A 26,724-nucleotide genomic window follows, 5' to 3' on the forward strand; every position below is an offset into this window, starting at 1 on the left:
ATCGGATGATCATCATGCTTCGTATTCTCATCATGGACAAATTTGAGATTTTCATCCTGCGTTGGTAGACCTTTTTTTATCGAGTCACTGAAGGCTGGTGCGAGTCATGATATGAAATCTGCATGGGTGGATAGTCCAAGCTTCCCCCCCCCCCACCGCCGTCTATGCTGTAGTACATATATGATTGAAACACTATGACCAACAAAAGATCGAATCGAAAAGTCAATCATCTCGTCCCGCAATCATCCTTTTGCTATATCGTCAAGTTTTGAGATTCATGGTGGATCTGTGCAAGGTTCGCCAAACTCATCGAGTCTGAGACTCAAAGTGCTGGGGATGAAGCCCTAGACTCGGGTGTCTGATCCATTTTGTGAGTTGGGAGGTTCACCATGTGCGGCTTCCTCGTCATCTGTGTAGGGAGGTTGTTGGTTTCTCTCTCTTCGAGATACCTCTGCCTGAACATCGGTCTCTTCTTCCTCTTCTTCCTCCTCCTTGGGAGGTGTCAAATTCGGCTCCCCCACAATCTCCTTCTTTACCTCTTCGCGTCGTCCCTCCTGTGCAACAGCCACGTAGACCGCACACGCCAAGATCAACGCCGACCCCGCCCAACTCACCGGCGACATGGTACTGCCCCAGATCACTTTATCGTAAAACAGTGCAAACAGCATCTGCGTATATACCATATTCGTCGCCTTGGAGCCCTGTCGGGCCTGGGCGCCCTTGTCCCGCACACTCGCCGGAGGAACATAACTCAGTCCGGCGGTTAACAGGAACTGGAGTAAGAATCCGCATACGCCCAGCCCCGTCAGCAGAATCCATTCTGTGGCGGTGGAGGGCAGGCGGAACGGGATACTCGGCACGGCCACCATCGCGACAAGCGAGATGATGGTCGTCACGCTGGAGTAATAGGTTACTGAGACGAGCGGGTGCGCACGCCGTCCGATCACGCGGATGGTGGTGTATGCGCCTGATGCGCCGAGGACTCCGACGAAAGCGACTACTGTGGCGAGGACATGATGGAATGAGTCTGTATCGTTGGGGCTTTCGTCCTCGGTAGGGGCAGGGGTGGTGGTGGTAGTATTGCCTTTGCTCTGGTTGGAGCGAGATGAGAATGGGCGTGCGATGAGGACGACGCCGATGAGCGAGACGAGGGCGGCGAGTTGCTGGCGGCGAGTAAAGGTCTCGCCGGGGATGAGGAATGAACAGGCGTAGCAGGTGAGAATGGGGGCGAGGAAGGTGATCACCGTGGCTTCGGAGAGTGGGAGGTATTGGACAGAATAATAGAGACCGTAGACACCCAAGAAACCGAAAGTTGCGCGGAGGAGGAGGAGTTTGCGAACGGGTCGAATGCCAAAGGGTGCGGGCACTTGAGCATACCACATGTAAAGGTAGCTCGCGACGGCGGTGATGGACATGCGGGCGAAGAGGACCTATAGAGAAGGGTTAGCCCGTTTGTGGCCTTTTGCAAAAAGACGAAAGAAAGTAGAGAGAGAAAAAAAAGCAACAGGGTACTGAGCATAGTTCAGTCCACGTACCTGAAACGGATGCATCGAGCTATGAATCTCCAGAATCTGTGTCATCACATTCATACTTGCGCCAAACATCTGTGCCAACAGAACCAGAAACATGCCCATGTTCCTCAACCAGAAGATTCGCAACGATGCGCGCCATGCTTTCCGCGGCCGTGCTCTCTCCGCCGCGATGCCCCGCTGCTCTTCTTCGTCGTCGCCCTCGGGCTCGTCGATCGGTCGGGGTTCATACCGGACGAGATGATCAGAGGTTTCGTCGGGATCGTCACGATAGGGCTGACTGTAAGAAGTGGAAGAAGAAGCGAGAGGAAACGGGGATGCTTGGCGGGGAGGAGCGTCGGGGTGTTCAGCCTCTTGCGCAGCACCGCGATCAGACTCGGAAGATCTCTGTGACTTGGACTGAGAGTGTTCTTGTTGTGGGCGATCCTGCGATTTGCCTCGCTTGGTAGCATCGGAGGATGTTTTTGACTCTGGTTGTGACATGGTGGGACGAGATGTGATCAGAGTCTATGATTTAAGATAGGTCAGGAAAGTGTTGGTTTCAAAGAGAAATTTATGCATATGAGAATGATCCGTCAACCAGAAATATTATAATTTGAAGCCTTGAACCTGCGCAAAAGGAAGATTTACTGGAAAAGGAAAAATCCCCAAAAGAGAAGGAAACTCGAATAGGCGGCGGCGCATGACTTTGCCGGTCACCGTTCGCCAGGCCGATTCGGTGGGTTGTGCGGACTGCGGAGAGTGGAGAGGCCGAGGGTGGAGTCGCAAGGAACAAGACCATCAACCGTCTGGTTGCGAGGAACCATTGGTCGGGAGTGGAGGACCCCCGTGTGACTAGGTTCCTGCGGCAGAGTAGGTCGATAAGAAGAAAGGCCACTTATGAGCCAATGAGATCCATGTCACAGAGACATTTAGGAGACCTGGGTCGGACACACATGATTGAATTCAATCTTCAAGTTGAAGATACTTGGACCTTGAACTCGGAGTGAGTTTGATCTCGGTAAAAAGGCCGAAGAAAAGGTACAGAGTCGGATCGAGTCCACGTGTATTGATGACTAAGGGTGGTATTCCACCTCTTTCAAGTACTTGAGTCATGGACCTATTGTTCACTGGACGTGACCAAGTACATACCGAGTAGCTTGGTCGCTAGCTCATGCGCCAATCGAGAGGTGAGCAGTATAGCTCGAATCTTCATGCATAGCCAATACCATACAAGACTTGATTCCACTGTCATGCACCACGGTCGTACGTGCGCGTCGAGTCGCAACCGACTCGAGATGTATGGACTTCCACGCAGACTATCCCCCAAAAAAAAAGCCAAAGGCATTGACAAGTGAGAAAAAGAAAATAGTGCAAAAAATCAGTGAACCTCAATATACGGATTTTGATTGAATTTAAAGAAGACATCGATCCTCCAACATCTGATAAACTGGCAAGAGAAGCCGCTCTCCACTATGCAATACCCTCAACTCTGGACAAGAGCCTCCGACCTAAACGGCACCACTGCAACTTGAAGCATAGAGTGACCAAGTGCTCCGAAAGAACACTTGATCTCGCCACCCAATCAATTCAGCAGATTTACTGGGCAGAGTTCATGCGGCCACCGCAGTTGGCATCAGTGTGCTGAGTAGCAGAGGCATCATTCTGGGCCTGCTGGTTCCAGGGGTTCCCGGAGTTGCCGTTAGAAGCATCAGCACCCTGGCTGTTGGTGTTGGTGGAAGAGGCAGAGGAAGGAGTGGAGTCGGAGGAGTAGCTGGCCTGCTTGGCGCTGCCGCCGCCAGTCCAGGGCTCATCACCAACGGGAGTCTGATCCATGTCCTTGTTGATGGTGGCAGCCTTGTCGACCCACAGGTTGAGACCGTTGAAGAGGGTCATCTGGTCGTTGTAGAGACCGGGGATCTTGTAGGTCTTGCTGGGAGCACCCGAGCCGTTACCGGTGACCTTGATCTGAGCACAGCTGTAATAGAATTCGGCCTCGTTGACCTGAGCGCCGTGAAGACCAACGTGCTCGGCACGGACGAGGTACTCGCCGGGGGGAGTGTCCTTGGGGATCTGGAAATCAAAGGAAGGGTGGTTGTAGGTGCACCAGGCGTCCTTGGTGAGATCGCCATTGTCATTGCAGATCTTCTTTTCCCAGATCTTGAACCACTCGCCGTCACCCTCGTATTCCTTGACATTACCAGAGGGAGCCTTGGACATGACTTATCATTCATTGTTAGCTTGTTTTCCTTTGTCCTTTTTCGTAATCTGGTCGAGTGGATTTGGAAGTATACGGGGGATCCAACGTACAGACTTGACCCGGACCGGGGTGCTGGACCATGGCGTCGTAGAACAGCTTCATGCCAATGGTATCGCCAGCGGCAACGGTGGCAACCTTGGTCTTGGCGGCATTCTTGAAGGAGCCCAAGTTGCAGCGGAAGTCGTTGTCGTTGGGAGTCAGGTTGTCAAAGGTCTTGTGGAACTTGGTAGGGTAGTAGTTGGTCTGACGGGTAGTCTGACGAATGTACTCCCAGTCCTTGGAGACCTGGTTGTTCACAATGAGCTTGCTGAAGATGTAGTGGGCCGAAGCGGACTCGGCCAGCAAAGCCGCCACACCAACGAGAGTCGCGAAGTGCATCTTGTTGAAGATTTTCTTGAAGAGAAAATTTGAAGAGAATGTAAAAAAAGGGTTTGTTTGTGATTTTATCCGGTGGATGATGAAAAGAGCAAAGAATGTGAAAAATTCTGACCAGCAGAACTTGAATTGAAGCGAAGAAAGAAGAAAGAATGAAGTGATATCGAAATGGAATACAAGGGAAGAGTCTGTACTGGCACAGGAAGACGGGAGGGTATTTATGGACTGGACAGAGGCGTCGTGCCCAGGCCAACTGTGGCAGCTTCAGCAGCGTTGACATCCAAGACTCCAAAAGTTTCCCCCCTTGAAACACAGTTAGCCACGATCCGCTGGAGATATCATCACTTTCTTCGGTGTGATGCCTCGACAAGCTTGGTGGTGGAGCCTGGACCCTACGCCAAGCCTGCTGTGGTTTCAAGATGCAGTCCAGCCGAGGAAGACCCTGACTCTTCACGTTTTCACTCTTCACTGTCCGTCCCCGCTGACAAGTGTGGATAGCAAAGACCATGGGTCTATGGTCTGCACTCGACTGTGTTCTGCATCACAATCCGTCGCGAAAAAAGAAGTCGAGACATTCGTGCGCTGAACGTGAGAAAAAGGCTCCGCTATGGCATATTGTTAGGGCTCCGGATCGAAAAGATGATTTGGGTCGTGGGGGCGCCTCATGTTCGTCTCGATCTTAGCGCAGTAAAGAGATCACGTAGAGCTCCAGTGGACCCAATTCCCACGGTCGTTGGGTCCCGAGATACCGAAGTCAGTCCGATTCAATAGTGCAGGCTCGGCGCGTGGAATTTAATCTTTTTGCGACATCCCGCGGTGCATGTCTCACTGCCGTGGAGGTCTTGGCCGGCAATTCCAGGCACATCAAGCCCGTCTTTGAACTCGCGCACTCTCAATAGTCATTGAGTGATGTGAACGGTGAAAAGATGACGCTTGCAGTCACTCCTATAGTATGGCCATTCAGACGTATTTCCCCGCTAGAACTGGAAGCCCGGCAGGGTTAGATTTTTCTCTTTTTCCCCCCTCTTTCCAACCTGCGTAGAGCTACTTCTTTGGAACCGAAATATGTCCAGACACCGAGTGACAGTCAACCCAACCGGGGGAACCGACTCGTCGAGGACCAAAGAGAACCACCTGATGATCTTGGCGGTTCTCGTCTGGAGGAATATCTCTTGGCAGAGAGGGTCCTCGGTCCTGACTTGGGGCTGTCAATAATCAAGTGCACTAGCGCATAGCCGCCCAGGGCGTTATCGAGAACCCTCAAGATGATACACATGGACGGGCCTGACGTGTTTCACGCTAAGACAACGGGTGGTCAAACCGTCAATCCGGTGCCGGTTGTCGGGAGGAGTGGACCCTTATCCATGACATTCTAGTCTAGAACAGATTGCGCGAGAGGCAGCTGAACCCGAGCGAGAGGTAAGAAGGGGAATTTATAGACCTCGAAATGGAGGGAAGGAGAGAGTCCATGTAGAGCGGGATAGTGGAGAAAGGAGCGTCTGCCTTTCGCTTCCAGGGTCGCGAGCCGAGGGGCCGTGCAGCTGGGACAAGGTGAGGCGAGGGAGAGCGGTACCCAGGAATAGAGGAGCCACAGTGTAGACTCGTAGAATGCTTGAGGAACTTCTGAGCAGATGGGGACTATTGTACGCCTGTGTTACAAATGGGGCCAAACGGTTTGTTGATGAGATTTATCAACAAGCTTCTCCTTATTGAGCTCGCTTACCTATTAATGGGCAACGTCTCCCAGAATGGTGAACTTTTCTCTCGCGAACAAGACGTGGTGTTACAGTACAAAGGTCAAAAGGGATCCTATACAAATGTGAAAGTATCACCACCCTTCTCGCGCAGCATATTCCCAACACGAGAAGTTCCCACAATTCGCTCCAGCTTCAGGGCGTCCCATTTCGAAAACAGCGCACGAACACCGCCCTCAGCAGCCTCCACCACCGCGGCAGGATCCAGACCCAAGAATCCAACAATCTCCCCGTAGAACTTGGGATTCTCCGGTAGACCGTACATCACCACCCGGCGAACCCCACGAATCTGATATCTGCGGAAATGGTGGGCTCGCTCAGTGTAGAGGAGAACGGAGTACCGCCCGTTCATAAAATAACTGCGGGCCCGGCTCACCTCTCGCGCCTCGGTGTACTCGGAGATAGCCCCGAAAGACACATTGGTCGTCTGCGCCGACTGGGCAAAGTGATTGCGGACACGGACAAAATCGAGATAGGAGGGGATGAAAATGATGGTGCCGGCGCCGCTCTTCCCGCGGCCCGTCGTAATATTCTTGACCAAGGTAGAGAGGATAGTCGTGGTGAAGTGTTTGAAGCGGGTGTCGGGATCCTTCAGAGGAGAGAGACTGTCGATACGAGAGAAGGTCTGTTTGACCGACACGGGTAAGGGAATCTCGGTGATGGCACCGGCGTATGTGGGGTTGAATTTCACGCGCCCATATGCGTTCTGCATGGAATGAGAAAACAGGGAGTTGATCTCCGGGGTGATATGAGAGGTTAAAAGGACAGTCTGTCGCACGTAGCGTGCGTGATTGTCCAGATACCAGTTACGGACACGGCTGAAGTCACATCCATGCGCTTCTTTGGGCTGGAGGTTGAGGTGTTTGAAGATGTAGGGGACATTGTCCCAAAGTTGCATCAGAAGAGCATCGGCATGATCGACCAGAACAACTTCAATGGAAGAGAGGAAGTCATGATCTCGCTTTTTTTCACTGTTCAAGGGGCATTTCCACATCAGTCATGTGCGAGGGAGGATATTGGCAGGCGGGTAACTTACTCGGCTTGGTCCATAATCGTCCGAAGACCCAACGGGCTGCAGAGAATAATGTCGGAGCTATAGAATTGTGCAAAATACTTGACCGTCTTACGGGTGAACTTCAACCCCAGTCGGAACATATCATCATCGTTGCCGCCAAAGAGATCGCGGAAGTCATCCGGTTTGTTCTCCCAGCCTGCATCGTCAGGCCCGGAAAATGTGTCTGTGAAACGTTTTTTGTTCTCCTGTTGCTCGACCTGATAAAAGCGAGTGATGGCGTTGACTGCCCGCACACACGCTTGTCGGGTGGGGAGAATATAGAGAACCTTGGGACGAGTGAACCCCTGGTCCCGATACTCGACGTCGGTGTCGGGGTCCTTCGCTAAACGGGCATTGTTCTTCAGGACCTGGTCTCGGGTCTTGATGATATGATTGACGCAGTGAAGAGCCATGATGTCACGCATGTCCTCGGCCATGGCCGCGGTACGTGCACCGTAGAGAATGTCCTGATAATCGAACACATAGGGTGCCACTTGTTGCGCAGGGCCATTAATCTTAGGAAGAAGCTCGGCGGCACGAGGTTTCAACTTGTTTTTGATCTGTAAATGGGAACCCTGGTTAGCCACCGGAATCGCAGTATCGCAAGGCCGAAAAGAGCCGACTTGCCTTGAGGCCGCCAGTAGTCTTCATCGGGGGAAGGAGCGCCGGGCTTGAATTTCCTGATTCAGGAACGGACTGTACCACTCGCAACCCGTCAATTTCTTTCTTCACCGATGACCACTTGTTGGCTTCGATCGATTGTATCCTCTGGGCTAAATCATCTCCGTCTGACGAGCTGAAGTGCTTCTCAAATGGTCCCACCACTTCTTCATCGTCGTCGTCATCATTCTCTGCCTGGGCGTCTTCCTCATCTTCAGATGGAGCTTGTTCTAGAAGTGCGTCGTCCGCCTGTTCGTCCTCCTCGACAGCAATTGATGTGGTGGGTTCCTCCCGTTTGTTATCACTCTCAAGTTTTCTCTTCTTCCGTGCTGGTCCTTTATTGTCCGAGTTGGCCTGCAGGATTTCGAGTAGTTCGTTGTAGGGGCGCCCGGCATTATCGTCTTCTCCTTCGTCACTGCTGGATGAGGCATCATCCATCAGCGTGTCATCTCCCATGTCCACCTCCTCCATAGCTGCATCGTTCGGCGCATCTTCACCAGACGATTCGTCTGAGCTGTGTTCCAATTAGCTTCATAGGGAATTATTGCGCGGATCGTTCAGGAAGCACTCACTCTACTTCTTGCAATCGCGATGTCGCAAAGTCGTTCCCTCGGCCTGTAATGCGACCTCTCCTTCCTCTTGTTGAGCGACCACCGCGACCACGACCACGACCTCGTGGCGGAGCCATTATCATGTACAAAGAAAATCAAGTCCTGCGCTCGGTGAGCGTGCTGGTTGCAGAGAGTCACCTCTTTTTTTTTCTTTTCTTTTCCAAAATGGACGCTTGCTGGGCCTGGAAACAAAAAGCTGAGCACCGGGCTTATCTTATCTTAGCGCGAAAATTCCCACACAGTCACACACACAAAGAGATTCGGCCTCAGCGCGCGGGCAACTCCACTTTCTTTGCTGGAAAAATTGTCCCTCCGAAGAAGTCGAGTCGCCCGTTTGGAGAGTCAACTCACCATTCACCTCCAAATCCCTCGAAACGCTCCTCCCCTTCTCCTCGCCGTCTTCCATATTACACCATGGCCGAAGATTCGTTCCTGCACCTCGCCCGCCCTCTGGGTCCCGTCTCTGTGGGGACCGCTCCCACCACTGCCCCTCTCAACGTGGTGATCCAGCCGCAGGTATGGTGCCCAAAGTCGACCCATGATACGTTCGGTCTGATATGCTGGGAGGATGAGGTCACTAATGCTGCATCATTGCTTTTTGCTAGGCCATCTTCTCTATCCTGGACCACTCGCTCCGTCGCAATGCTGATCAGGAACGCGTTATCGGTACTCTGTTGGGAACACGATCCGAGGATGGAGGTGAGGTCGAGGTGCGCTCCGCGTTCGCCGTGGGCCACTCTGAGGCCGAGGACCAGGTCGAGGTCGACATGGAATACCACAAGCAGATGCTCGCTCTTCACTTGAAGGCCAACCCCCGCGAAGTTCTCGTTGGTTGGTACGCCACTTCTTCCGAGCTCAACACCTTCTCCGCCTTGATCCAGAACTTCTACAGCGGCCAGGGTGACGGCACCTGGCCTCACCCCGCTGTCCACTTGACTGTCTCGACCGAGGCTGGCAAGGACCTTGAGACCCGGGCCTACATCTCCGCTCCCGTTGGTGTCACCGCTGAGCGGGCCGCCGACAGCGCCGCTTTCATTCCCGTCCCTTACGAGCTCCGATACGGTGAGGCTGATAAGAGCGGTCTCGAGGCTATTGCCAATGCCAAGAATGCGGAGGATCGTTCGACGACCATCATGTCCGACGTCGAGGCTCTCGAGCGCGCCATTGAGGAGGTCTTGGGCATGATCGACCGTGTTTCGCGATATGTCGAGTCCGTGATTGACGAGGAGGCTCCCGCCTCCACCGCGATGGGTCAATTCCTGCTCAACGCTCTTGCTCTTGCTCCCAAGGTTGAGCCTGCGGATATCGAGCGGGACTTGTACGTTTCCCCCACTCCCCCAATGCCTTCCCACGAGATGTGGCGGAGAAGTGAACCCGAGCTAACTTTCTCTCGCAGCAACAACCACATCCAGGATGTCCTGGTCGTTTCCTACCTGGCCAACACTATCCGCACACAGATGGAGCTGTCCAACCGACTAGCGACCGCTCAGCTCACCCTTGGCGGTGGTGAGGCTAGCGGTGGTTCTGGCGAGGGCAACCAACGTAACCAGCGCGGTGGTAAGGGTGGCCGCCAGCAGCGCCAGGAGCGTACTGCCCCCGAGGAGGCTCGCGCTTAGAGAGCTACAGCGACGGATCAAATCGTGCAATGATGTGACAAAAAGCCTTTTCGCAAGGTTACGAACGTTTTCGCTGATCATCCCTGACGTCTCGTTTTTCTCTTTTTTTTCTCTTTCCTACTTCGACGCTTTTTTTTGGGTTGCATTCCGTTTTCCCCCCTTTTCCCTACCTCTTTATATCGACCCGTCTTTCTCCTTACAAATTACCTACGCAGTCTGCTATATTTCCTCCCTCTTGTCTTCCCAATTGCGAAGCAGGAAAGAAAAATCAAGTTCGAGCACGCCGCTCTGACCAAGGGGCCTCTCTTCCCTTGCGCTTTCGTGTTTATGACGTTCTGTCTGGCGGTTTCAAGAGCATCACGGTGTATTTGGAGTCGATCTGACTTGGGGCATGAATAGAAGCCGTCCCTCGGAGATGAATGATGGTGAGAGTGCTGCACCAAAGACAAGGGGGAAAAAAGGCAGGATTGGCCTGCTATACAAGACGGACGTTGGGAGAGCCATCCAGAGGCAGGACTCTCTGGGTCATCATTGACCCGGCTTTATGAGGTCGCATCTCGCTTGTGGGCGCGGCGTTTTAGTTATGATGAAATGGACATAAAAATGTTAGAGCCTATGGGCTGCCATGCATTGGGTGTGTAGGGAGAATGTCTTTTCCGCCCGGTGTCTAAACCAGGGCATCTCCTTGAACGATGTGCACGAATCTGGACAATTGTCAACATTACCCATTGCGACTCTGCGTAAAGTGAACGGGCTTCAGGTGGTGATACATCCGGTTTCCGGTCGACCTTGATTACAAAGTTGACAAGTATTGGCATGACCTTGGGCTATCACTGTTACGTACCTGCTAAACTCCTGGGACGGGAACATCTACACAGCTTTGAAATTCTCGTCGATCATACCGAGGTAATGTGATGAGAGACTAGTAGGCCATGTTAGGTAGCTTCCATCATTCCAGATGTTAACTTTGGCCCCTGTCTGATCAAGCACCGCACTTCGTGTTGAACAAGCTGAACTCGACCTGGTCTAAGAGACGATGTTGGCCCATCTATCAAGGTTGCTCTCAATTCATATTTCCGACTAGAGCATCAGACTAACTTGGGGGCTAGATTGGGTATGGCAATACGCAAGCCTAGGTACTGAGCCCGAACTTCTAGCAAAGAGGGTGGTCATCAATTTAGAAGTATAAACAAGTCCTAGGTTATATCAATGACTGGGCTGGTGTTTCCTTTCCGCGTCAGCGGCCTCTGTCTCTATGGACAGCCGGGGGTATTGGAAACCGACCTGATCTGGCTAGCGCAGAGATAGGGCTAATGTTTCCCATGATGCTCTGGTCAAGATTTACCTATCAAGAAAAATTAGAAGTGGGATGAATGGAAGCGTGCATGGATGTATATTGTCGGCTTACCTAGGGACGAACGGGTTGGCTTTGATCGGATAGGTAGTTATTTAGTGCCTACTCAATTAAGCACAGGGGATATACGTGGACAAATACCACATATTTGTCTGCCACCTCACAGACGCCATTCTCCGTCAATAGTCTATTAATATACAACGGACGAGGACGGTATGTCAAGACCTTATGTCAGAGGAGCTTCCATAAGGTATGGATATGCTTAATCTACCATGGGCATTTCTTTGTGATGTAACTGATTATTTATTTTAATTTTGAAAAGACTCCTGGAGCTCCGAGAGATGGGCTTGGACGATCGTGTAGTCTAACCCAAGTGTTTAATACTGTACATAATTGGTGGAGCGCAATGCTCCCTTTGAAGTAAAGCCAAGGATGTACATTCTACAATAGCAAAGCACAGCCTCACGTCACTCTCTGCCTTCATTACACAACGTGCAAGGCAATATGTATTACAATTGTAATTGACGCGACCCAACACGATCGCAAGGACGATCCGCCTCGGAGACGAGCATCCGGTTTTGGGCTCACAGAGTCAGTCGCCCTCCGGCATGAGCGCGCTCTTAACTTTGATAAGAAAGGGCATTGGTGATCCGATCCACCCACTCAATAATTGGCCCTAGGCGAAAAATGGCAAGGTTCCAAAAACAGGGATGTGGACGTGAGCCTCTCCTCGACGCCTCGTGAGTCGTCGAGACTCGTGTGGCCCGATGTCGATCATCCAAGCCGACACCGACCGCCGACTTTCACCCGATCTTTCCCACTCCGCTCGGGATGCGGAACACGGCGGCAATTCACGTGGCTTCCGCTTCGGGTGACAACTTTAAAAAAGTCACCTTTTGCCATGTGAGGTTCGCGCTTGGAGACTGCCATGCACCCCTGTTCTTTTTTTTGTGTGATTGTTGCGAATCAGAGGGTTGCTGTTGGTGATGATTAGGTATCAAGGATCATACCAAGTGTGGAAGCTCTCATAACCCGAGTGTGCCACTCTGCATGCATCGATGTACCCGCACCCTAATATTATCACATGCATAGTATTGAAATTTCCATGGATGGCTGTTGCTGTCTGCTGTGAACGAAATTGACCTACGGTACCCGCCTACGGATACATACTGCACACATTTATATATACTGTCTAGAACTGTAAAGCAGGGCAGACACAAGAAAAAGTAGATGATCGACACTCAATCCACCAATTCTCCAAGTCAACCACATCAGACACCAGAGAATCCACGAAACCACCGAGTGACACCATTTCTTCGAAAAAGACTCCCCTCGCCCCTCTCGGCGTCTTTTCTCTCCCGTATTTCGTGGTCCCATTTGCCCGCCGGAGATAAAACCTTAATTCGTGTCTGGGCCGAATCACTTCGGCTGACAGGGTCCACGTTGATTATTTATCTTGTGGAAATTCCCCAGACCAACTCACCCGCTTTGGTCGTACCTTGTCTTGCGTGGGAAAGTGTTGAATCTCGACTCAGGTATCTCAAATCTCCTTGCCAACGAGATAATCAGCACTGCACAGATCCAGACATTCTTATTTGCATCGATTGATAGTTCAGCCCGCATGGCAACGACAAAGGGAGTTGTACAGACTGCCAAAAGAAGCTCTACGGTCGAACAACGCCATTTGAACACCTCGTCGTTATCATCGTCTACGACAGCAATGAAAACGACAACAACAACATCATCATCATCGACTTCATCATTATCATCATCACCATCAATAATAACAACAATTGCGAAACCTCTGACATCATCCACATCATCAATGCAAAATGCGACCTTTCAAGCCTGTCAAGCATGCTACATGCGAAAAAAGCGCTGCGTGACTAGTCCCGATCATTCTCAATGCACCTACTGTCTCAGAGAAGGACAACGCTGTCTGCCCAGGAAGCGGCCAACAAAGTAAGTCGCATGATCTGACACGTCCCTTGCTTCTTACCTTGAGAATATTGCGGCGGGATTGAAGCGGTCCACGTAGACAATTAGTCGACAAATGTGCTAACTCACCACTCTGATCCTCAGACAATCCACACAGTCTCAGCCGCAGGCAACCAAGAACAAAGATAACTCGAGCGCGAGCTCATCCCCCGAAACCATCTCAACCCGCCAGACATACGACACGCCTCGCTCCTACATAGAGTCAGAGATACCCCCTTGGAGCGCAATGTACTCCATGGTTTCGGAAGCCCTGCGTCTCATTCCACCCGAGGGTTCTTTTCCAAAACAGGCACCACCAAGGAAACGCCCTGCATCTGAACATGATGAAGACCAGGTTGAGAATACTGAAAATTCAGACAAAGGGGACCGGGAACAGGATCCACAGCATGGAACCCAGCACTCAGGTCGACACAAAAGAAGTTGCTCGGTCTATGAGGCTATTTCGGCTCGGCAGGCACCGCATGTGATGGCTGCGGGCCTGGACTCTGCCCGCTGGACGACAGCAGGCGAGACGCCAAGATCACCCAACACCCTGAAATCAGAACTTTCCAAGACTGTGAAGGTTGTCAACGTCGACGTCAATACCAAAGCTACCGGGGAGAGTACGATGATTCCCAAAAGCCCCAGCACGGGGGCCTTCTTCGGCGAGCTTGATGCGTTGTTGAGATTTTGAGATTTTGATCATCCACAATCTCCCGCCCCCTCCGTCAAGACTGAAGGGGGAAATCCAGCCATGCAAACAGTGATGGCAGAAACTCGCATCTACGAATTCAAAGCGTCACTGTATTGAGGGAAACTACTTCTGGACCTATGAGATTGTCTACCCGACCTGAGAATTGATCGAAAGAGTGGTGCTCGAGAGATATCCGACGAATGGCCCTTGTCCATGAAAATGTTCGGAACCTCTATACTGTCCGCTTCTGGCCGCCGAGTATTCCAGCCCTGTGCGGATCCCGTTTGTGAGAATGAGGGCTACTGTCTCTCACACCACTCCTGGCAAAGCTGGCAAGCTCCAGATCTGGCTGATTAGCCTATGCCTTGAAGCTAGACAACCCAAGGCTTCTTCCTGTACTTTTGTGTCGATTAGACACTGGACGGGAGTCCGCCTACAGGTCGAATCGGGTTGCTTTTCTCATTGTGTATACGACCTCTCATCTTGATGCCGTGGGAGGTTATTGTATTCAGACTCCTGGGCTTTATCGGCCATATAAAGCCTTTGTCCGCAACTATGAGCGAGACATGGAAAATTGTACATTAGTGGCGAAAATTTCTATACATTTTTTTAATTCAAACCAACTGGTATCCATTTATATTCACTCTGGGGGGGTATTTCCTCATCGTCAAGCCGGTTGGCCGTCGTAACTCCGAGATATGCGTAATGACTAACCTTTTCGGGGTCATCAACCAAAAACAAAAAGAAACCCATCAAAAAAAAACAAACAAAAGATCAAAACGCCACCCATGCTACATACTCCATGCTCCATATTTGTGCTGCCATGACCTAGCCACTCGGTTCTTCATCCAACAGTCTTGCGCTTCTTCGAGACCGATTCCTCCGTCGCATCAGATTCCCGTCTGGACGCAGCAGCTCTCTTGCCTTTCCCTTTGGCCTTCTTCCCCGTTTTATCCGTCCCCGTCACACTCTCTGCGCCATCTGGATCCTCAGGCGACGCAGCCCCCTTCTTGCCCGCATCCTTGGCAACCTGATCATCATTCTGATCGAAAGCCTTGCGCGCCTCTTTCAGCTCACGCTCCATACGAAGGAGCTCCTGCACACGGCCAAGCTTGTTCGGATCCCGTCGGAGAGCGAATCGGAAATCGTCGACTTTAATTTTTTGCCGGCGCGCGTGGTGCGCCACTTGTGCGGCGCCATGGCAGAGCTCGAGAATGAAGTCGGTCACAATTTCGTCGAGGACGCGGACCGTTTCTGGGAGCGGTTCCGAGGGGAATGATGGGTGTGGACTGGGGTCGCCATAGGCGAGAAGGAGTAGGCGCACTGTTCAGGGGGGAAAAGGGGTTATGATAGAAGTAAAATTAGCGTTGCTGGCGCCTTTGCTTTTTCTTTTTGTCTTCGCTTGGGGATTGTCTTTCAAGGATCTTAGGAGTCTGCGGGATGTCGTACGTTCTGAGGCAAAGTTCATTTGACCCTTGTGCCGGGCGGCGCGCGCACGAGGTTCCGCCATATTTGCGTCGGGATTTGAGGGGGCAAGGTCGCGCTTCTTTTGATCGGCTGAGCGTGGATTCAGATGGATTTGATGCGGATATCAAGTGTATGATGAGATCCGAGGAGGATGTTGGATGGTCTGGATATTGACGGGTTTCTCTGATACGTTTGCACCGTGAAACGTGAGTCACTTTCTCGGTGGTCTGACGATACACAGTCGGAAACGATCAAGGCAGCAACAAAGTTGATCGGTGAGACAGTAGAGGATGAAGAGGTCAAAGTAAAGTCAACGATTCTCTTTTTCCTTTGGGGGGGAAGCTTCCGTCGGCAAATCAGCCGCGCGCCCCATGCGGAGTCGGGAGTCCCGCCCTCGCCGAGCGGACATGCTGGGCAGAATACGCAGCTGCAAGTCCGAACAGTTATACCTCTCACGTAAATGTTCTTGATTTGGTCGCAAATCCCCGGACTTTTGATTCTGGGGTAAATATTGCTGCAGCTAGAGACGCGGCAGATCTACACGCAAGATGGTGAGGCTCTCCTACCTAACCCCTGGGGCTGGCATAATCAGGATAGAAGGAAGGTGTCTATTGCGACTCGGTCGTTCGCATCTACACGCTTTAAGCATCTTTCAGGTCTTCTATGACAGAAAGCTAATCGAATCATCCCTTCGTCATAGTCCGCTCTTTTCAATTTCCAGTCTCTCCTCTTGGTGATTCTGCTCATCATCTGCACGAGCACCTATGCACACTCGATTATGCCGGGCATCATGGACCGAAATCAGAACGGGTAGGCCGCCACACTCCACTGCACCTCGGCCGATCAGAGACGGAGCAACAGAAAAAAGGCTAACCCCTTGGTAATTATACAGAGTGTTTGGCATTTTCTGGAAGTGTGCGCGAGTGGGGGAAAGATTGAGTCCTTATGTCAGCATATGCTGCTTCTTGATGGCTGTAAGATACTCCGCGGTCTGGAATTCAAGTGCAATGAGGATTTGAACTGACGTCTGTCTGCGATCCACAGGGGTCCATTTTCTTCGGTGGCTGAGCTTTTTGACCTCCAGTCAATCCAGTTGGAGTGTGGAGACGAAGAGTGTTCGAACGGAGGTAAAGATTCAAGTGACAGACACGGAATCCGATCATTGAGGAGGGCCGGCGTTCGCCTGGTCTAATTCATGTCCCTCTTACTCTACGAGCTATGCAAATTTCATTCAGCGATGACTATTATTTTTATATCAAAAAAAGCGTTTGTGGTGATTTTTGAACAAGATTACATGGGCGTAAAAAAGTCTATTGAAAGGCCAACGCCGGCGCTTGCTCCCCGGTCCAAAGTCCAAGAAGACCAGCTATGCAAAGTACTAAGTAAGACATGATTGTGAAGGTAAAAATTAACAGGGGTATCCATCTTCAAGCCTGCGGCTTCTTCTTCTCTCCGAGTTTTTGCAGGCCCTTCTCCATCCAGTCATCTTCCGAGGTCTTTTGATCCGGAGCAAGGCTCTCCACGGTAGAGGACCGCGCAGCCTCGGCCTCTTGTGCGGCTCGGTCCAGCTCATCAACGGCGACCCAGAGGCGCTCGGGATCGCGAAGATACCTCAGAGACTTCATGGTGTACGAGTCCAGCGCGAACCCTTCGGCTTCCATGGCCTTCATGGCAGCAGCGGTCTCCTGTACTTGCTGGGCATTGGCGTAGCCGTTGATGATTAGATTCCAAGTCACCGCATTGTAAGGAACTTGATGCTTTGCCATCATTTCACGGATCTTCTCAGCCGCAGCAGGCCGGCGATGCCACAGGAAGACGCTAAGAAGAATAGCCCACGTGCGAAAGCTTGGCTTCGAGTGTGTCACGGCGTCATTGCTCGAAGTATGGAGCATGTCTTCCACAATCCGGACACAGGTATGCATGGCGCGTGAACTCTTCCGGAGCGCGATGAGAAACTCGTTATATGTGTGGTCCGTGGCCGCCAGGGGAGCTATCGTGGGATGGCCTTTTCTGACCAGTTCGTGGAATCTCTGGTAGATGCGTTGCACGTTCGTCACGGGACTGCCGCACCGGAAGAAAGTGGCAATCATGATGTACAGTGCCATGGGCGTGGGCGGCGTATTCGCGCCTACTTCCCGCGGCGTATAATGAGGGGGGATGATGAGGAGTTCCTTGAGCGGCGTAATGTCGTGAAGGGTGTTGTACATGTCGAGCATAGCGTAAAAGACACCGGAGGGGTCAGCGTCGGCATCCAGGTGCTTGGCAGTGAAGACGTAATGGGAATGAAAGATTTTGTTGGCTACGTATGGATTCTTTCGAATCTCTTCTTGCGCATCAACTTCTCGAATCAGCTCATGCACCCGGGCTTGGTCTCCTCGAGAGACCGCGTCTGTGAGAAGCGTGACATAGGTGTATGAATCGAATTTGTAATCATGGTTCGTCATGAACTGAAGCATGTCCGCGCCAAGTTGGTGGTCTCCCGTCTTGTAGGCATTTGAGAGGACCACATTCATCATATCCCGATCCGGTTTTACACCCATCTCCAGCATTTGCGGTAAGATCCGAAAATTGCGACCCGACTTGCCATCTTCAACAGTGTCCAAAGTCAACAATTTGCAGCAGTGTCGAAGAACACCCTGCGAGTTCATGGTGAAGGCAGGGTCATTTAGCCGTGGAATAAGACTCAGCGCCTTGAGCGCCCTGTCGACATCTCCCAACTGTGTGAATCGGTTGACAAAACACAGCTGAGTCTCCGCTTGCCATTGAATTCCTCTGGCCTTCAATGTGCGGAAGGCCAGTCTGACGCCATAAGGACGAGCTCGTCGGATATAAAGACGAATGCCCTTCTGCGGGGGCGAGATAATCGGCCATGTAGCGGGCCGCAAACAATATTCAATCATCCATGAATATCCATGCGAACGAGGCCCAGTGGTCCAGTCTTGCAATTCCTCGTAGTAAAAGTTATCGATGTATAAGAGGCAGTCCGTGACCATCGTAAAGTCTGGCGTGTCTTTGCCTTTCATCGTGACAATCAAAAAATTCAGGAACAGCTTCGGATCATTCTGTAGCAGCCAAAATGCCAGAGCTTGCCAATGTTGAGCTTTGACGTCCCGTCGGCAGGTCTCCCAGAACTGTCGAAAGGCGCCACCACAATCCTCCTGAATCTTCGCCAGTATTTTCTCACCGGTTGGGTTCAAGGAGGGAACAATGTTGGGGTCGTTCACTTTGCGTTGATAATGTTTCGCTTTATAAACTTCTTCGTAGGCGCGTTGCCAAGTGCGGAGCGCGTTGCTGGAAGAATTGTAAAGAGACCTTCCTCGAGTAATGGCTGCTATGGCAATTGAGCTGTCCCTGAGGTTCCTCTTCTCGCGCTGTATCTCATGATTGAGCCGTTGTTGCACCGTCGTAGCGTATGCTGGATTCAGCCCATTTGCAGCCATAATACTTTTAATCGATCGTTTCGAGGCGAGCCGAGGGCCAGGCATTCCGCTCGATCGGCGTGCAGCGCCGGACTCTGCCCTCGATTCCGGTAGGTTGACATTCTGGGTTGATTCACTCGGGGAAACCTCGCTGGCTGCACCGGATGACGGCTGGTCTTGACTCTGCTGTAGAACTGCAGTTGTGTGATTCAGAGCGCACGGCAAAGCATATCGATTGTTTGGCGCCCACGAGCTCCGAGGCAAATGGCCGGGGCTGCGAAGCAGAGCCTGAAGGCGAGCCCGGACAAGCCCTTCCGAACAAAACAACATTCAGGATCCTGCAGTATCCCACATTGAATATTTAAATGGCAAAATGACGAAGCCCAAAACGATCAACAGGATGAGTCCGGGCGCGCAATGCGGAGACCTGGAAAGTTTGAAGGCGGAGAATGGCCGATTTTGCTGTGGCTGGAGAGTGGCGCAGGCCGTCCTTATCGCCTGAACATCATCTACAGTTGCACTATCAACCTGACGACTTTTTTTCCCAAAGAGAGGAGAATTCGGGGCTGTCTTTCAAAGCAGAGTTCTGAAAAGCTTTGTGTTCTTCCCCATTTTCAAATACTGGAAGTCTCACTCAATATATTCCAACCATGTCCTCCAACCACGCCTCCCTAGATGCAGCTGCCAACGATCGCAAAGCCCGCCTGGCTAAGCTCGCTGCACTCAAGCGCAAGCAACCCGAGCCCGAAGAACCATATGTCGCCGACTCCAATGGCGAGAGCACAGATCAAGCCACTTCAGATATCACGAAAAAGTTTCTTTCAGGCAGGAATTACGATGCAGAGACACGCGGGCCAAAGCTAGGCTTTGAGCAAGGGCCGCAAGAAGGCAAAGTCACAGTGGAAGCCCAAGCCGCGGAGATCGCGGAGACTGTCAAAGAGCAAGCACAAAAAGATGAGGAAGCCGATCAACCAATCGACCTCTTCAAACTACAGCCCAAGAAGCCTAATTGGGATCTTCGACGCGATCTGGACGAAAAGCTGAAGATTTTGAACGTGCGAACGGAAAACGCTATTGCTCGCCTCGTACGGCAACGGATAGAGAATGCGCAACGCGCGGCCAAGGAGCGAGGCTCCAAATCCACCGGGGATGAAGAGGGCGAGGAGGTCGGTATCGAGGGTGACGCTTTGGTCGAGGGCATTCATATGCGAGAGCAAGAAGTCAATAATGATGAGGACACGATTTGAAGTGATACCCTGTGCTGCTGGAAGGCAAGCTGCTGCATGTTTTTTTTTGCTCTTTATTTTTTGACGCTGTATACTACTTTCACCTTGACTCTACCAATGTGGCCACCTCCATTTGCATTTCAATGCCGCGTTTCAGTCCTTGTGTACTTGTTTGAGTAATGACTGAACTGCGCGTGGCGATACCATGGCCACGGAGACCATTTCGGGATAGGCCCTCACGAAAGCATCTGTATGTGATGCAAAGTATATTACAAAGGCGTTCTGATTCAGTCTGGAAATGTGGCAATTGACAAGATGAAATGCCGTGATCCTGGCGTAGCACGGTGCCGTCGGTAACTTCCGAGTAGGACGGGTGGTTCAAGCCTCATTTGCGATGGTTGTCTGCGGGCCCTCAGTCCTTATCTTCCCAGATTCATTGATTGTGTCAAAGCAAGTCTTCTGCTGTACGGACTCAAACTCCGCTCTCGAGGTGGTCCCTCACGCCCTCGAGGTTCCTGTCTTGACCGGCCTGCCTTGGACTGCCCTTCAAGAGAGTCTCTGTCGCGATAGGTGCGTCTATCGGAATGATCATATGCGGCATCTGGTGTCATCGATCGCCTTTGCTTTGCAATCCGACTCTTCTCAAGGCTTTTGCTGCGCCGGTCAGACTTGCGGGAGTCGCGCGTAGCCGAGGCTCGATGTCGACCTCGTTCCTCGGGGCTGCTCTCGCGGCGGCGTCGTCGGATGTTTCTCTCCTCGATCCACTCCTTTGATCTTGATCGCTGTTCATCGTCCGAGAAATACGACTTTGCTGAACCATCTTCCGAAGCATCACTGTAGCGTCGTTTGCGTGAATCATTCGGCTGAGGTGATGCCGACCCGCCGCGGTCAGGCGTCCGCGAGCCACGCCTCTTTGAGCGCTCTCGCGACACGGACACTGAGCGATTGGTAGATATCGTCGAGACTGAATCTATCGAACCTGACGATGGCGATCTTGCTCGGGCTGAAGGCTCCCCTTGGCGGCCACGGTCCGCCTCGCGACTGACGAGGATCTTATCGGCCAAACCAGACCTACGAGCCAGGTCAGTGTTGAGGTACACACTAACAAAAGTGTATGGCACATACGTCTCCCCTGGTTCCCGGTGCACATCCTCCGAAAGCTTAGGCACCAGCGTTGGATTCAACAACTGCTGGGTTCTTGAGGGCCGAGCCTTGTACGGGCGTTCCTGCGCCGCGGCTTTGCATTCATAGCTATAATGTCGTAAAATACAAGTCAGCAAGGGATTGGTGACTGAGCTTGGCAGGGCTACATATCTCGTTTCAGGCACTTTTGGCATAGCGTCGTCGAGGAGGCTTTGCTAGGCCCGGCTCGAAGCCCTGGAGCATTTCGGTAGCGATTCATGGCGCAGTGCCAAGTTGTAGAGTTTTCACTATGATAATGAGGCTGTCGCAGAAATACAAAAATCTTGTCCTTGACAGTTCACCCTTCGATTTAATATCCTGACCAAAATCTCGTTGATTGTGATCTTCTGCTAGCCAGATACAAATTGATGGCGAGCGGTGAAGACGGTACGATCTGGCAGAATAGCACCCACGAACCTCTGGATGTGAGAAGAATAATCTACCTCGATTCGTTCAACTAACAGGCTTTCATCTCTGACGCGAGTCGATTTGGCAACTCACGGTTCTTTCTAGGAAGACAGAATCAGAACAGTTGTCAAGCTCAAAAGCTGCCCGCGTCTTCTCACGATCATCATTGCTCGCGGTCCCGTCTATCTCGACTTGAGGTCTATCTTTTCGTGGACATGAACCAACTTTGACATTCTGTAAGACCCGCTTTCCTCGTTGATCAGTCCCCGCGGGTAGAACCCTGCAAGGCTCGAATCTCCGACAAATACTGGTACTTCATGAATGATCCTGTGCTTATCATTTACCTTCTTGCTCAGCTTCATCCGATGGCGAACGCGCTGCTACAGAGAAATGCCTCTCTTTTCTGGCTTGTCTGAAACAGGACTCACCTGCAATCTCACGAACTGAATGCGTTTCTCGAGTAATTTTGACTCTGGGAACTATTTAAAAGGCACTAGCTCTTTGATTCACCATTTGAACGCCAAATCTACTGCGAAAAAGCCCAGTCGACATGGCGTCCTCGAATAAGAGCACTTCGGATGCACACTTCTCATTTGCCAAGGTGAGCCGGAATCTTTCTCCTCCCTCTCTGACCTCAAGCATACTCACAGGGCTTGGACTTTAGATTGCGGCTCTGCCCGCTCCTTTGGCTTCCCCATTATCCGTGACAGCTGGTGAGAGTAATGCGGTCAAGACCGCGAACACGACAATGTTCAACGAGCAACACAACCATGACAGCCTGGCGTCTAACAAACGATGTGCGAGCCTCGATAACGATGAAAACTCTACTGCGGATTCCAGTTGTTGTGATCTTACAGCGACTATGCAAGACCTTGATCTTGAGTCGCGAAATGCACGTCTTGAGTCTAGCCTACCGGGCGATGGCCCTGCCCACGGCATACTGAAACGTGAGAATTCGTTTGACGATGATCGAACCCATCTCTCTACCTCATCGACAAAAATGACCAATTTCGATTCTAAGAGTTTGGCCTCTGTTACCACTTTCGCTATGGATGAGAAGGACTCGGTTAGGCCTGATGACAGCGCTAGCGTGCAAGCTATTGACGAAGAGGAATCCCTCTCCGGTGTCGTCTCCGGGGCACCGAACTCAGTGACGGGGTCTGAAGCAGGTGGTCGATTGTTTCGTGATCATTTCCGTGACAACATTGTCATTCGTCCTCGTGGGGCAAACTCTGGCTACAGCGACGTCAACTCTCAAGACGTAAATGCTGTATCCTCAGACTCTGTTGCCAATGACTTTGCCAGTCCAGTCAACCCTGAGTCTTCTCCGAGCGCCCATATTCTTCATCCATTCCCGCTTCATCCTGACGAGAAACTGGTCACGGCGATGGAAAGTCCCAAGGACCGACTCATGGTTCTGACAATCGAAGAGAAGGTCCGCGCATTCATAAAGTATTCCAGGTTTGTTTCACCACTTCAAAATCGACTGTTGACCAATCACTAACACAGTGCTGCAGTGAGCAATCTCTTGAGCTCCCCCCCAACAATTCATATGGGCGATTGCTTGCGCATCGATTGGGAGACTACTACCATTTGACACATTTTGTGGACAACAATGTAACTTCCGTGCGCCTTCATCGAACCCCTTTCTCCAGACTGTGAGTCGTTGATTCCTAGAATCCTTCCTTTTGACGGGTCACTGAGATTACTAGACCAACTCCATTGTCAGAGCTTTTCCCTGTCTCTAGCGAAAAGCCTGCCCATCCCATGCCAACAAAGATCATGCGCCGCACAGATGGGCGTCCATCGGCCGAAGGTAGCTTAGCCGCCAGCTCTTCTGTGGCGTCAAAAGCCGCCTCGGAGACAGGTTCCGCAGACCAGGATGGAGACCGTACTGGATCTGCTGGATCAATGTCTGCCAAGGACCGTATGGCCATGACACGTGAGGAACGAGAGGCCAAGTATGCAGAAGTCCGCGAGCGCATTTTTCGTGATTTTCCCGAAAGTGCGAAATCGGAAACTAGCGGCGATTCGACCAGCATGTCTCGGTCAAGCTCTACAGCCGGACGAAAGAAAGCTCCAAAACAGCGCACACCTCACGATGATGGTTTCGAGGCACGCTCGCAATTCAATGCTTACTACACCGGTATTCCGTACAGCAACACTACCTCTGGGTACCATCCAGCCGCGTCCGATACTTCGTATCCCACCAACGTCCCATACATGGTAGGACCAGGCGTGGCCCCTCCCAACGGGGGTTTCGTTCCAAATGGACACAACATGATGTACTCGGGGCAACCAGTCATCAGTAATTTGCCACAGTATCCAGCGGCAATGTCTCCACAGATGAATGCCGCCAACTCCTGGCAAGGCACAAACACGCAGCAGTCTCCCTATCAGGGTTACTCTTCGATGAACCAGCCTATCGTCGGTAGTCAACAGACTACTGTCAAATCTCCACAGGCGACGGGAAACTATCAAACACCCCATTCGCCCCAATTCACGCAGGGTCCTGGTTGGAGTAACGGCCCCTTCTCAGGAAATGTTCAGCAGCAACAGCAGCAGCCGCCTGTCCATCAACGAGTCCAACAGACCAACCCGTGGCCCAATTACCCGGTACAGGGTGTGAACAACACGAACGTCACCCCACATGTTGCTACCTATTCTTACGCTCAATACCCTGGACAACATCTGAACTCCACTCTTCACAACGGTGGCGCTTCCGCGCTTTCAAACAATTTTGCAAGATCCCACTTCAATCCCCAGACGCGCTCCTTCGTTCCAGGAGACGCTGGACCTCAAAGACACTCTGGAAAAGGTCTGCCGCCTAGAATGCAAGCATATGGGAATCGGCCGCCTCCCGTGACCCAAACTAACTGGTCGAGACCCCCGGAACCTGGTCCACCTCAATCTCCCGACTCTTACCCTAATGGCAGCCCGTCTCGAAACTCGAACTCGGCCTCTCAGACCTCCATCGCCAAGTGGGGGACACCATCTCACTTACCACCCAAACCACCTCCCTCTGAAGTGCCGTCGGGTTTTGAGATCAAGCATCGCGCCGCTCCAGCAAATACTTTGGGGGCAACAGCGAATAGCAACGGGCTGTCGGGTGTGGTCAACAATGGCCCTTTGGTCGTATCTGGAGGAACAAACACGAAGATGAATTAACAAAGATAACACGATGGGCAGGGGCAATTTCGGTTTGGTCCATGTTCTCTCCATCGTTCCCCAGCAGTAACGTCAGACCAACCTACGTTTGCAATGGGCCGACCAAGACTGTGTGTGGCTTTCGGAACGATGGGGTGGCCCGCTGATTCATGCACGCCAAACACCCGCTCGCCCAATGTGCAGGTAGCCAGACACATGCATTGTGCCCCTAGTTTGTCAAGCCTGACTGGCAGCTAGCTTTGAATATCACATGAAAAAATTACACGTTGGACTCTGTTTGAGATGAAGCCATGTAGAGTCTAATAACTTGACCGCGTTCCAATTCTGCGGGTGCCTATATCGAAACCCGTCTCCGCCGAGCAAGTAGATGTCGTTCGTGGCAATGCATAAACGGGTGTACAGGTAGCAGTTGCGAGTCGTGCGCTGCACTTCAATCCATCTAGAGCCTCTGCGGTTGATTCCTTCCACTGCATTGAGTGTCTTGTGATGAGCATTGATCTTATGCCCATTTTAGATGAGCTCAGCCGAGGAATTTGGTGATCTCAAAGTGGGACGTAACCCGGAAACACTATTAGTATCCTCGTTTGTCCCGTCTCGATATTGGGTCATTGCCTTGAGAGCACAAGTTCACAGTTCTGAGTCAAAATTTTGATTGCACATGAACACCCAGTCTATACGATCTACATGACGAGGGAAGTGCGATAAGGTATCAATGAATTTGTACTGTACATAGGTTATATCACGTAAATGCGATCATAGTAAAAGGGAAGATAAGGCATGGGAAGCAGCAAGAACTCCTTTGAGAACAGACACAGCAGATAGGTAATGGATTTTAGCCCATAGACGAAGGAATGTGATCTCACTTTGGAGGGCATTGACTCGATCGAATCGAACGATTCGACAAGCAGTTGGAATCCATTGATGACGACTGTCACTTAGATAGCCTTGGAGCCGACACCCATCGAACCGAGCCCCCTCGCAATGCGTTTAGCCTCAGCAGCACTTCGCTCTGCTTCAGCCTGGGACGCCTTGGACTCGGCCCCCTCGGGGAACGCGGACTGAACCTCCACCTCGGTCTCGGAATCGCGGATCTGCAACTGCTGAACCGCGGCCTCCAGTTCTTCCACCCCGCCCTTTCGAAACCGTGTCACCTTCATCTTGTTCAATTTTGTGAGTTCGTGCTCCGACAGGCCTTCTTCACGTTGACGCGCAATCGCACGCGCCGTCATGGCAAACCGCATGTCCTTGGGTCCGTCGACAAGTTCCAGAATCGCACTGGGCGCTTGGTCGGCGGGCTTGCGCTCAGGAACGGCATTCTTGTCACCCTTGCGAACGTTGTAGTATTCGAACTTCTCCTTGGGCTCGACACGTAGCACACGGGTATAGCCACCTGGTCGTTCCGCATAGCGTTCGCGGAGGGGACCGAAGAGTTTAGGGACGATGTCGTGGGGTTTCTGGGTAGTCATAGCGTAAGCACAAACTCCAGCATGAAATTGAAAAGAAGACACGCATAGTGCCTTTCAATCTTAGCAAGTTCAGCGCCCCCCGGGGCTGATTGGAAAGGATGCGGATACGCCGTCACATACGTAGAAAATCTCCAGAGCCCGTCTCCGACTAGCCTCCGAGTTCTTCTTGCCGAGGGTGATCAGTTTGTCTGCCAGTCTCTGGGCTTCCTTGGCCTTTGCCCATGTTGTCGTGATTGATTCGTTTTCGAACAGTGAGGTGACAAGGTTGCGGAGGAGCGCCTGTCGATGCGAAGACTTGCGGCCGAGATGCCGATATTTTCCACCACCGCCAGCCATTATTCAAAGGGGCGTATGGGTTTGATCAAAGGCAAGGTGGTAGATGAGAGGCGCAGCCTGGCTGTTGGTCCGAGTCAAGGTCAGCTCAGACGTGGCTTGAATTCAAGAGGATTAAAAGTGTCTTGGAGATCGCGAGGGAGGAAGGTCGGGATCAAAAGATTCGACGGGTACGCTCACCCAATCGGAGAG

The 26,724-nt window shown here is 51.8% G+C and overlaps 12 protein-coding genes across 12 annotated transcripts; 5 read left to right on the forward strand and 7 right to left on the reverse strand.

Moving 5' to 3' along the window:
• Positions 1-344: 344 nt before the first annotated feature.
• Positions 345-2,012, reverse strand: POX_d05996 (uncharacterized protein; the record flags this gene model as incomplete). Its single annotated transcript, XM_050114826.1, has 2 exons — positions 345-1,430; positions 1,536-2,012. The coding sequence occupies 2 exons, from the start codon at positions 2,010-2,012 to the stop codon at positions 345-347; spliced, it is 1,563 nt and encodes a 520-aa protein (XP_049969777.1).
• A 1,095-nt stretch (positions 2,013-3,107) lies between these two features.
• POX_d05997 (uncharacterized protein) lies at positions 3,108-4,146 on the reverse strand (the record flags this gene model as incomplete). Its single annotated transcript, XM_050114827.1, has 2 exons — positions 3,108-3,730; positions 3,819-4,146. 2 exons carry the CDS (start codon positions 4,144-4,146, stop codon positions 3,108-3,110), a joined length of 951 nt encoding a protein of 316 aa, XP_049969778.1.
• A 1,806-nt stretch (positions 4,147-5,952) lies between these two features.
• POX_d05998 (U3 small nucleolar RNA-associated protein 25) lies at positions 5,953-8,299 on the reverse strand (the record flags this gene model as incomplete). Its single annotated transcript, XM_050114828.1, has 4 exons — positions 5,953-6,868; positions 6,934-7,511; positions 7,654-8,125; positions 8,184-8,299. The coding sequence occupies 4 exons, from the start codon at positions 8,297-8,299 to the stop codon at positions 5,953-5,955; spliced, it is 2,082 nt and encodes a 693-aa protein (XP_049969779.1).
• An 88-nt stretch (positions 8,300-8,387) lies between these two features.
• POX_d05999 (Eukaryotic translation initiation factor 3 subunit F) lies at positions 8,388-9,838 on the forward strand (the record flags this gene model as incomplete). The annotated part of the gene is made up of 2 exons (XM_050114829.1): positions 8,388-8,738; positions 8,828-9,838. 2 exons carry the CDS (start codon positions 8,388-8,390, stop codon positions 9,836-9,838), a joined length of 1,362 nt encoding a protein of 453 aa, XP_049969780.1.
• A 2,121-nt stretch (positions 9,839-11,959) lies between these two features.
• POX_d06000 (uncharacterized protein) lies at positions 11,960-12,067 on the forward strand (the record flags this gene model as incomplete). The annotated part of the gene is made up of 1 exon (XM_050114830.1): positions 11,960-12,067. One exon carries the CDS (start codon positions 11,960-11,962, stop codon positions 12,065-12,067), a length of 108 nt encoding a protein of 35 aa, XP_049969781.1.
• Positions 12,068-13,017: 950 nt separating this feature from the next.
• POX_d06001 (uncharacterized protein) lies at positions 13,018-13,863 on the forward strand (the record flags this gene model as incomplete). The annotated part of the gene is made up of 2 exons (XM_050114831.1): positions 13,018-13,154; positions 13,275-13,863. The coding sequence occupies 2 exons, from the start codon at positions 13,018-13,020 to the stop codon at positions 13,861-13,863; spliced, it is 726 nt and encodes a 241-aa protein (XP_049969782.1).
• Positions 13,864-14,707: 844 nt separating this feature from the next.
• POX_d06002 (Transcription initiation factor TFIID subunit 13) lies at positions 14,708-15,373 on the reverse strand (the record flags this gene model as incomplete). The annotated part of the gene is made up of 2 exons (XM_050114832.1): positions 14,708-15,186; positions 15,313-15,373. The coding sequence occupies 2 exons, from the start codon at positions 15,371-15,373 to the stop codon at positions 14,708-14,710; spliced, it is 540 nt and encodes a 179-aa protein (XP_049969783.1).
• A 1,384-nt stretch (positions 15,374-16,757) lies between these two features.
• POX_d06003 (uncharacterized protein) lies at positions 16,758-19,079 on the reverse strand (the record flags this gene model as incomplete). Its single annotated transcript, XM_050114833.1, has 1 exon — positions 16,758-19,079. The coding sequence occupies one exon, from the start codon at positions 19,077-19,079 to the stop codon at positions 16,758-16,760; it is 2,322 nt and encodes a 773-aa protein (XP_049969784.1).
• Positions 19,080-19,399: 320 nt separating this feature from the next.
• POX_d06004 (uncharacterized protein) lies at positions 19,400-19,996 on the forward strand (the record flags this gene model as incomplete). Its single annotated transcript, XM_050114834.1, has 1 exon — positions 19,400-19,996. One exon carries the CDS (start codon positions 19,400-19,402, stop codon positions 19,994-19,996), a length of 597 nt encoding a protein of 198 aa, XP_049969785.1.
• Positions 19,997-20,394: 398 nt separating this feature from the next.
• Positions 20,395-21,377, reverse strand: POX_d06005 (uncharacterized protein; the record flags this gene model as incomplete). Its single annotated transcript, XM_050114835.1, has 3 exons — positions 20,395-21,046; positions 21,101-21,226; positions 21,286-21,377. 3 exons carry the CDS (start codon positions 21,375-21,377, stop codon positions 20,395-20,397), a joined length of 870 nt encoding a protein of 289 aa, XP_049969786.1.
• Positions 21,378-22,115: 738 nt separating this feature from the next.
• On the forward strand, positions 22,116-24,733 carry POX_d06006 (uncharacterized protein; the record flags this gene model as incomplete). Its single annotated transcript, XM_050114836.1, has 4 exons — positions 22,116-22,166; positions 22,230-23,026; positions 23,083-23,223; positions 23,278-24,733. The coding sequence occupies 4 exons, from the start codon at positions 22,116-22,118 to the stop codon at positions 24,731-24,733; spliced, it is 2,445 nt and encodes an 814-aa protein (XP_049969787.1).
• Positions 24,734-25,668: 935 nt separating this feature from the next.
• Positions 25,669-26,535, reverse strand: POX_d06007 (54S ribosomal protein L8; the record flags this gene model as incomplete). The annotated part of the gene is made up of 2 exons (XM_050114837.1): positions 25,669-26,187; positions 26,320-26,535. 2 exons carry the CDS (start codon positions 26,533-26,535, stop codon positions 25,669-25,671), a joined length of 735 nt encoding a protein of 244 aa, XP_049969788.1.
• Positions 26,536-26,724: the final 189 nt, after the last annotated feature.

This window comes from Penicillium oxalicum, chromosome IV (assembly GCF_001723175.1).
Source record: "Penicillium oxalicum strain HP7-1 chromosome IV, whole genome shotgun sequence".
Classification (NCBI taxonomy): Eukaryota; Fungi; Ascomycota; class Eurotiomycetes; order Eurotiales; family Aspergillaceae; genus Penicillium; species Penicillium oxalicum.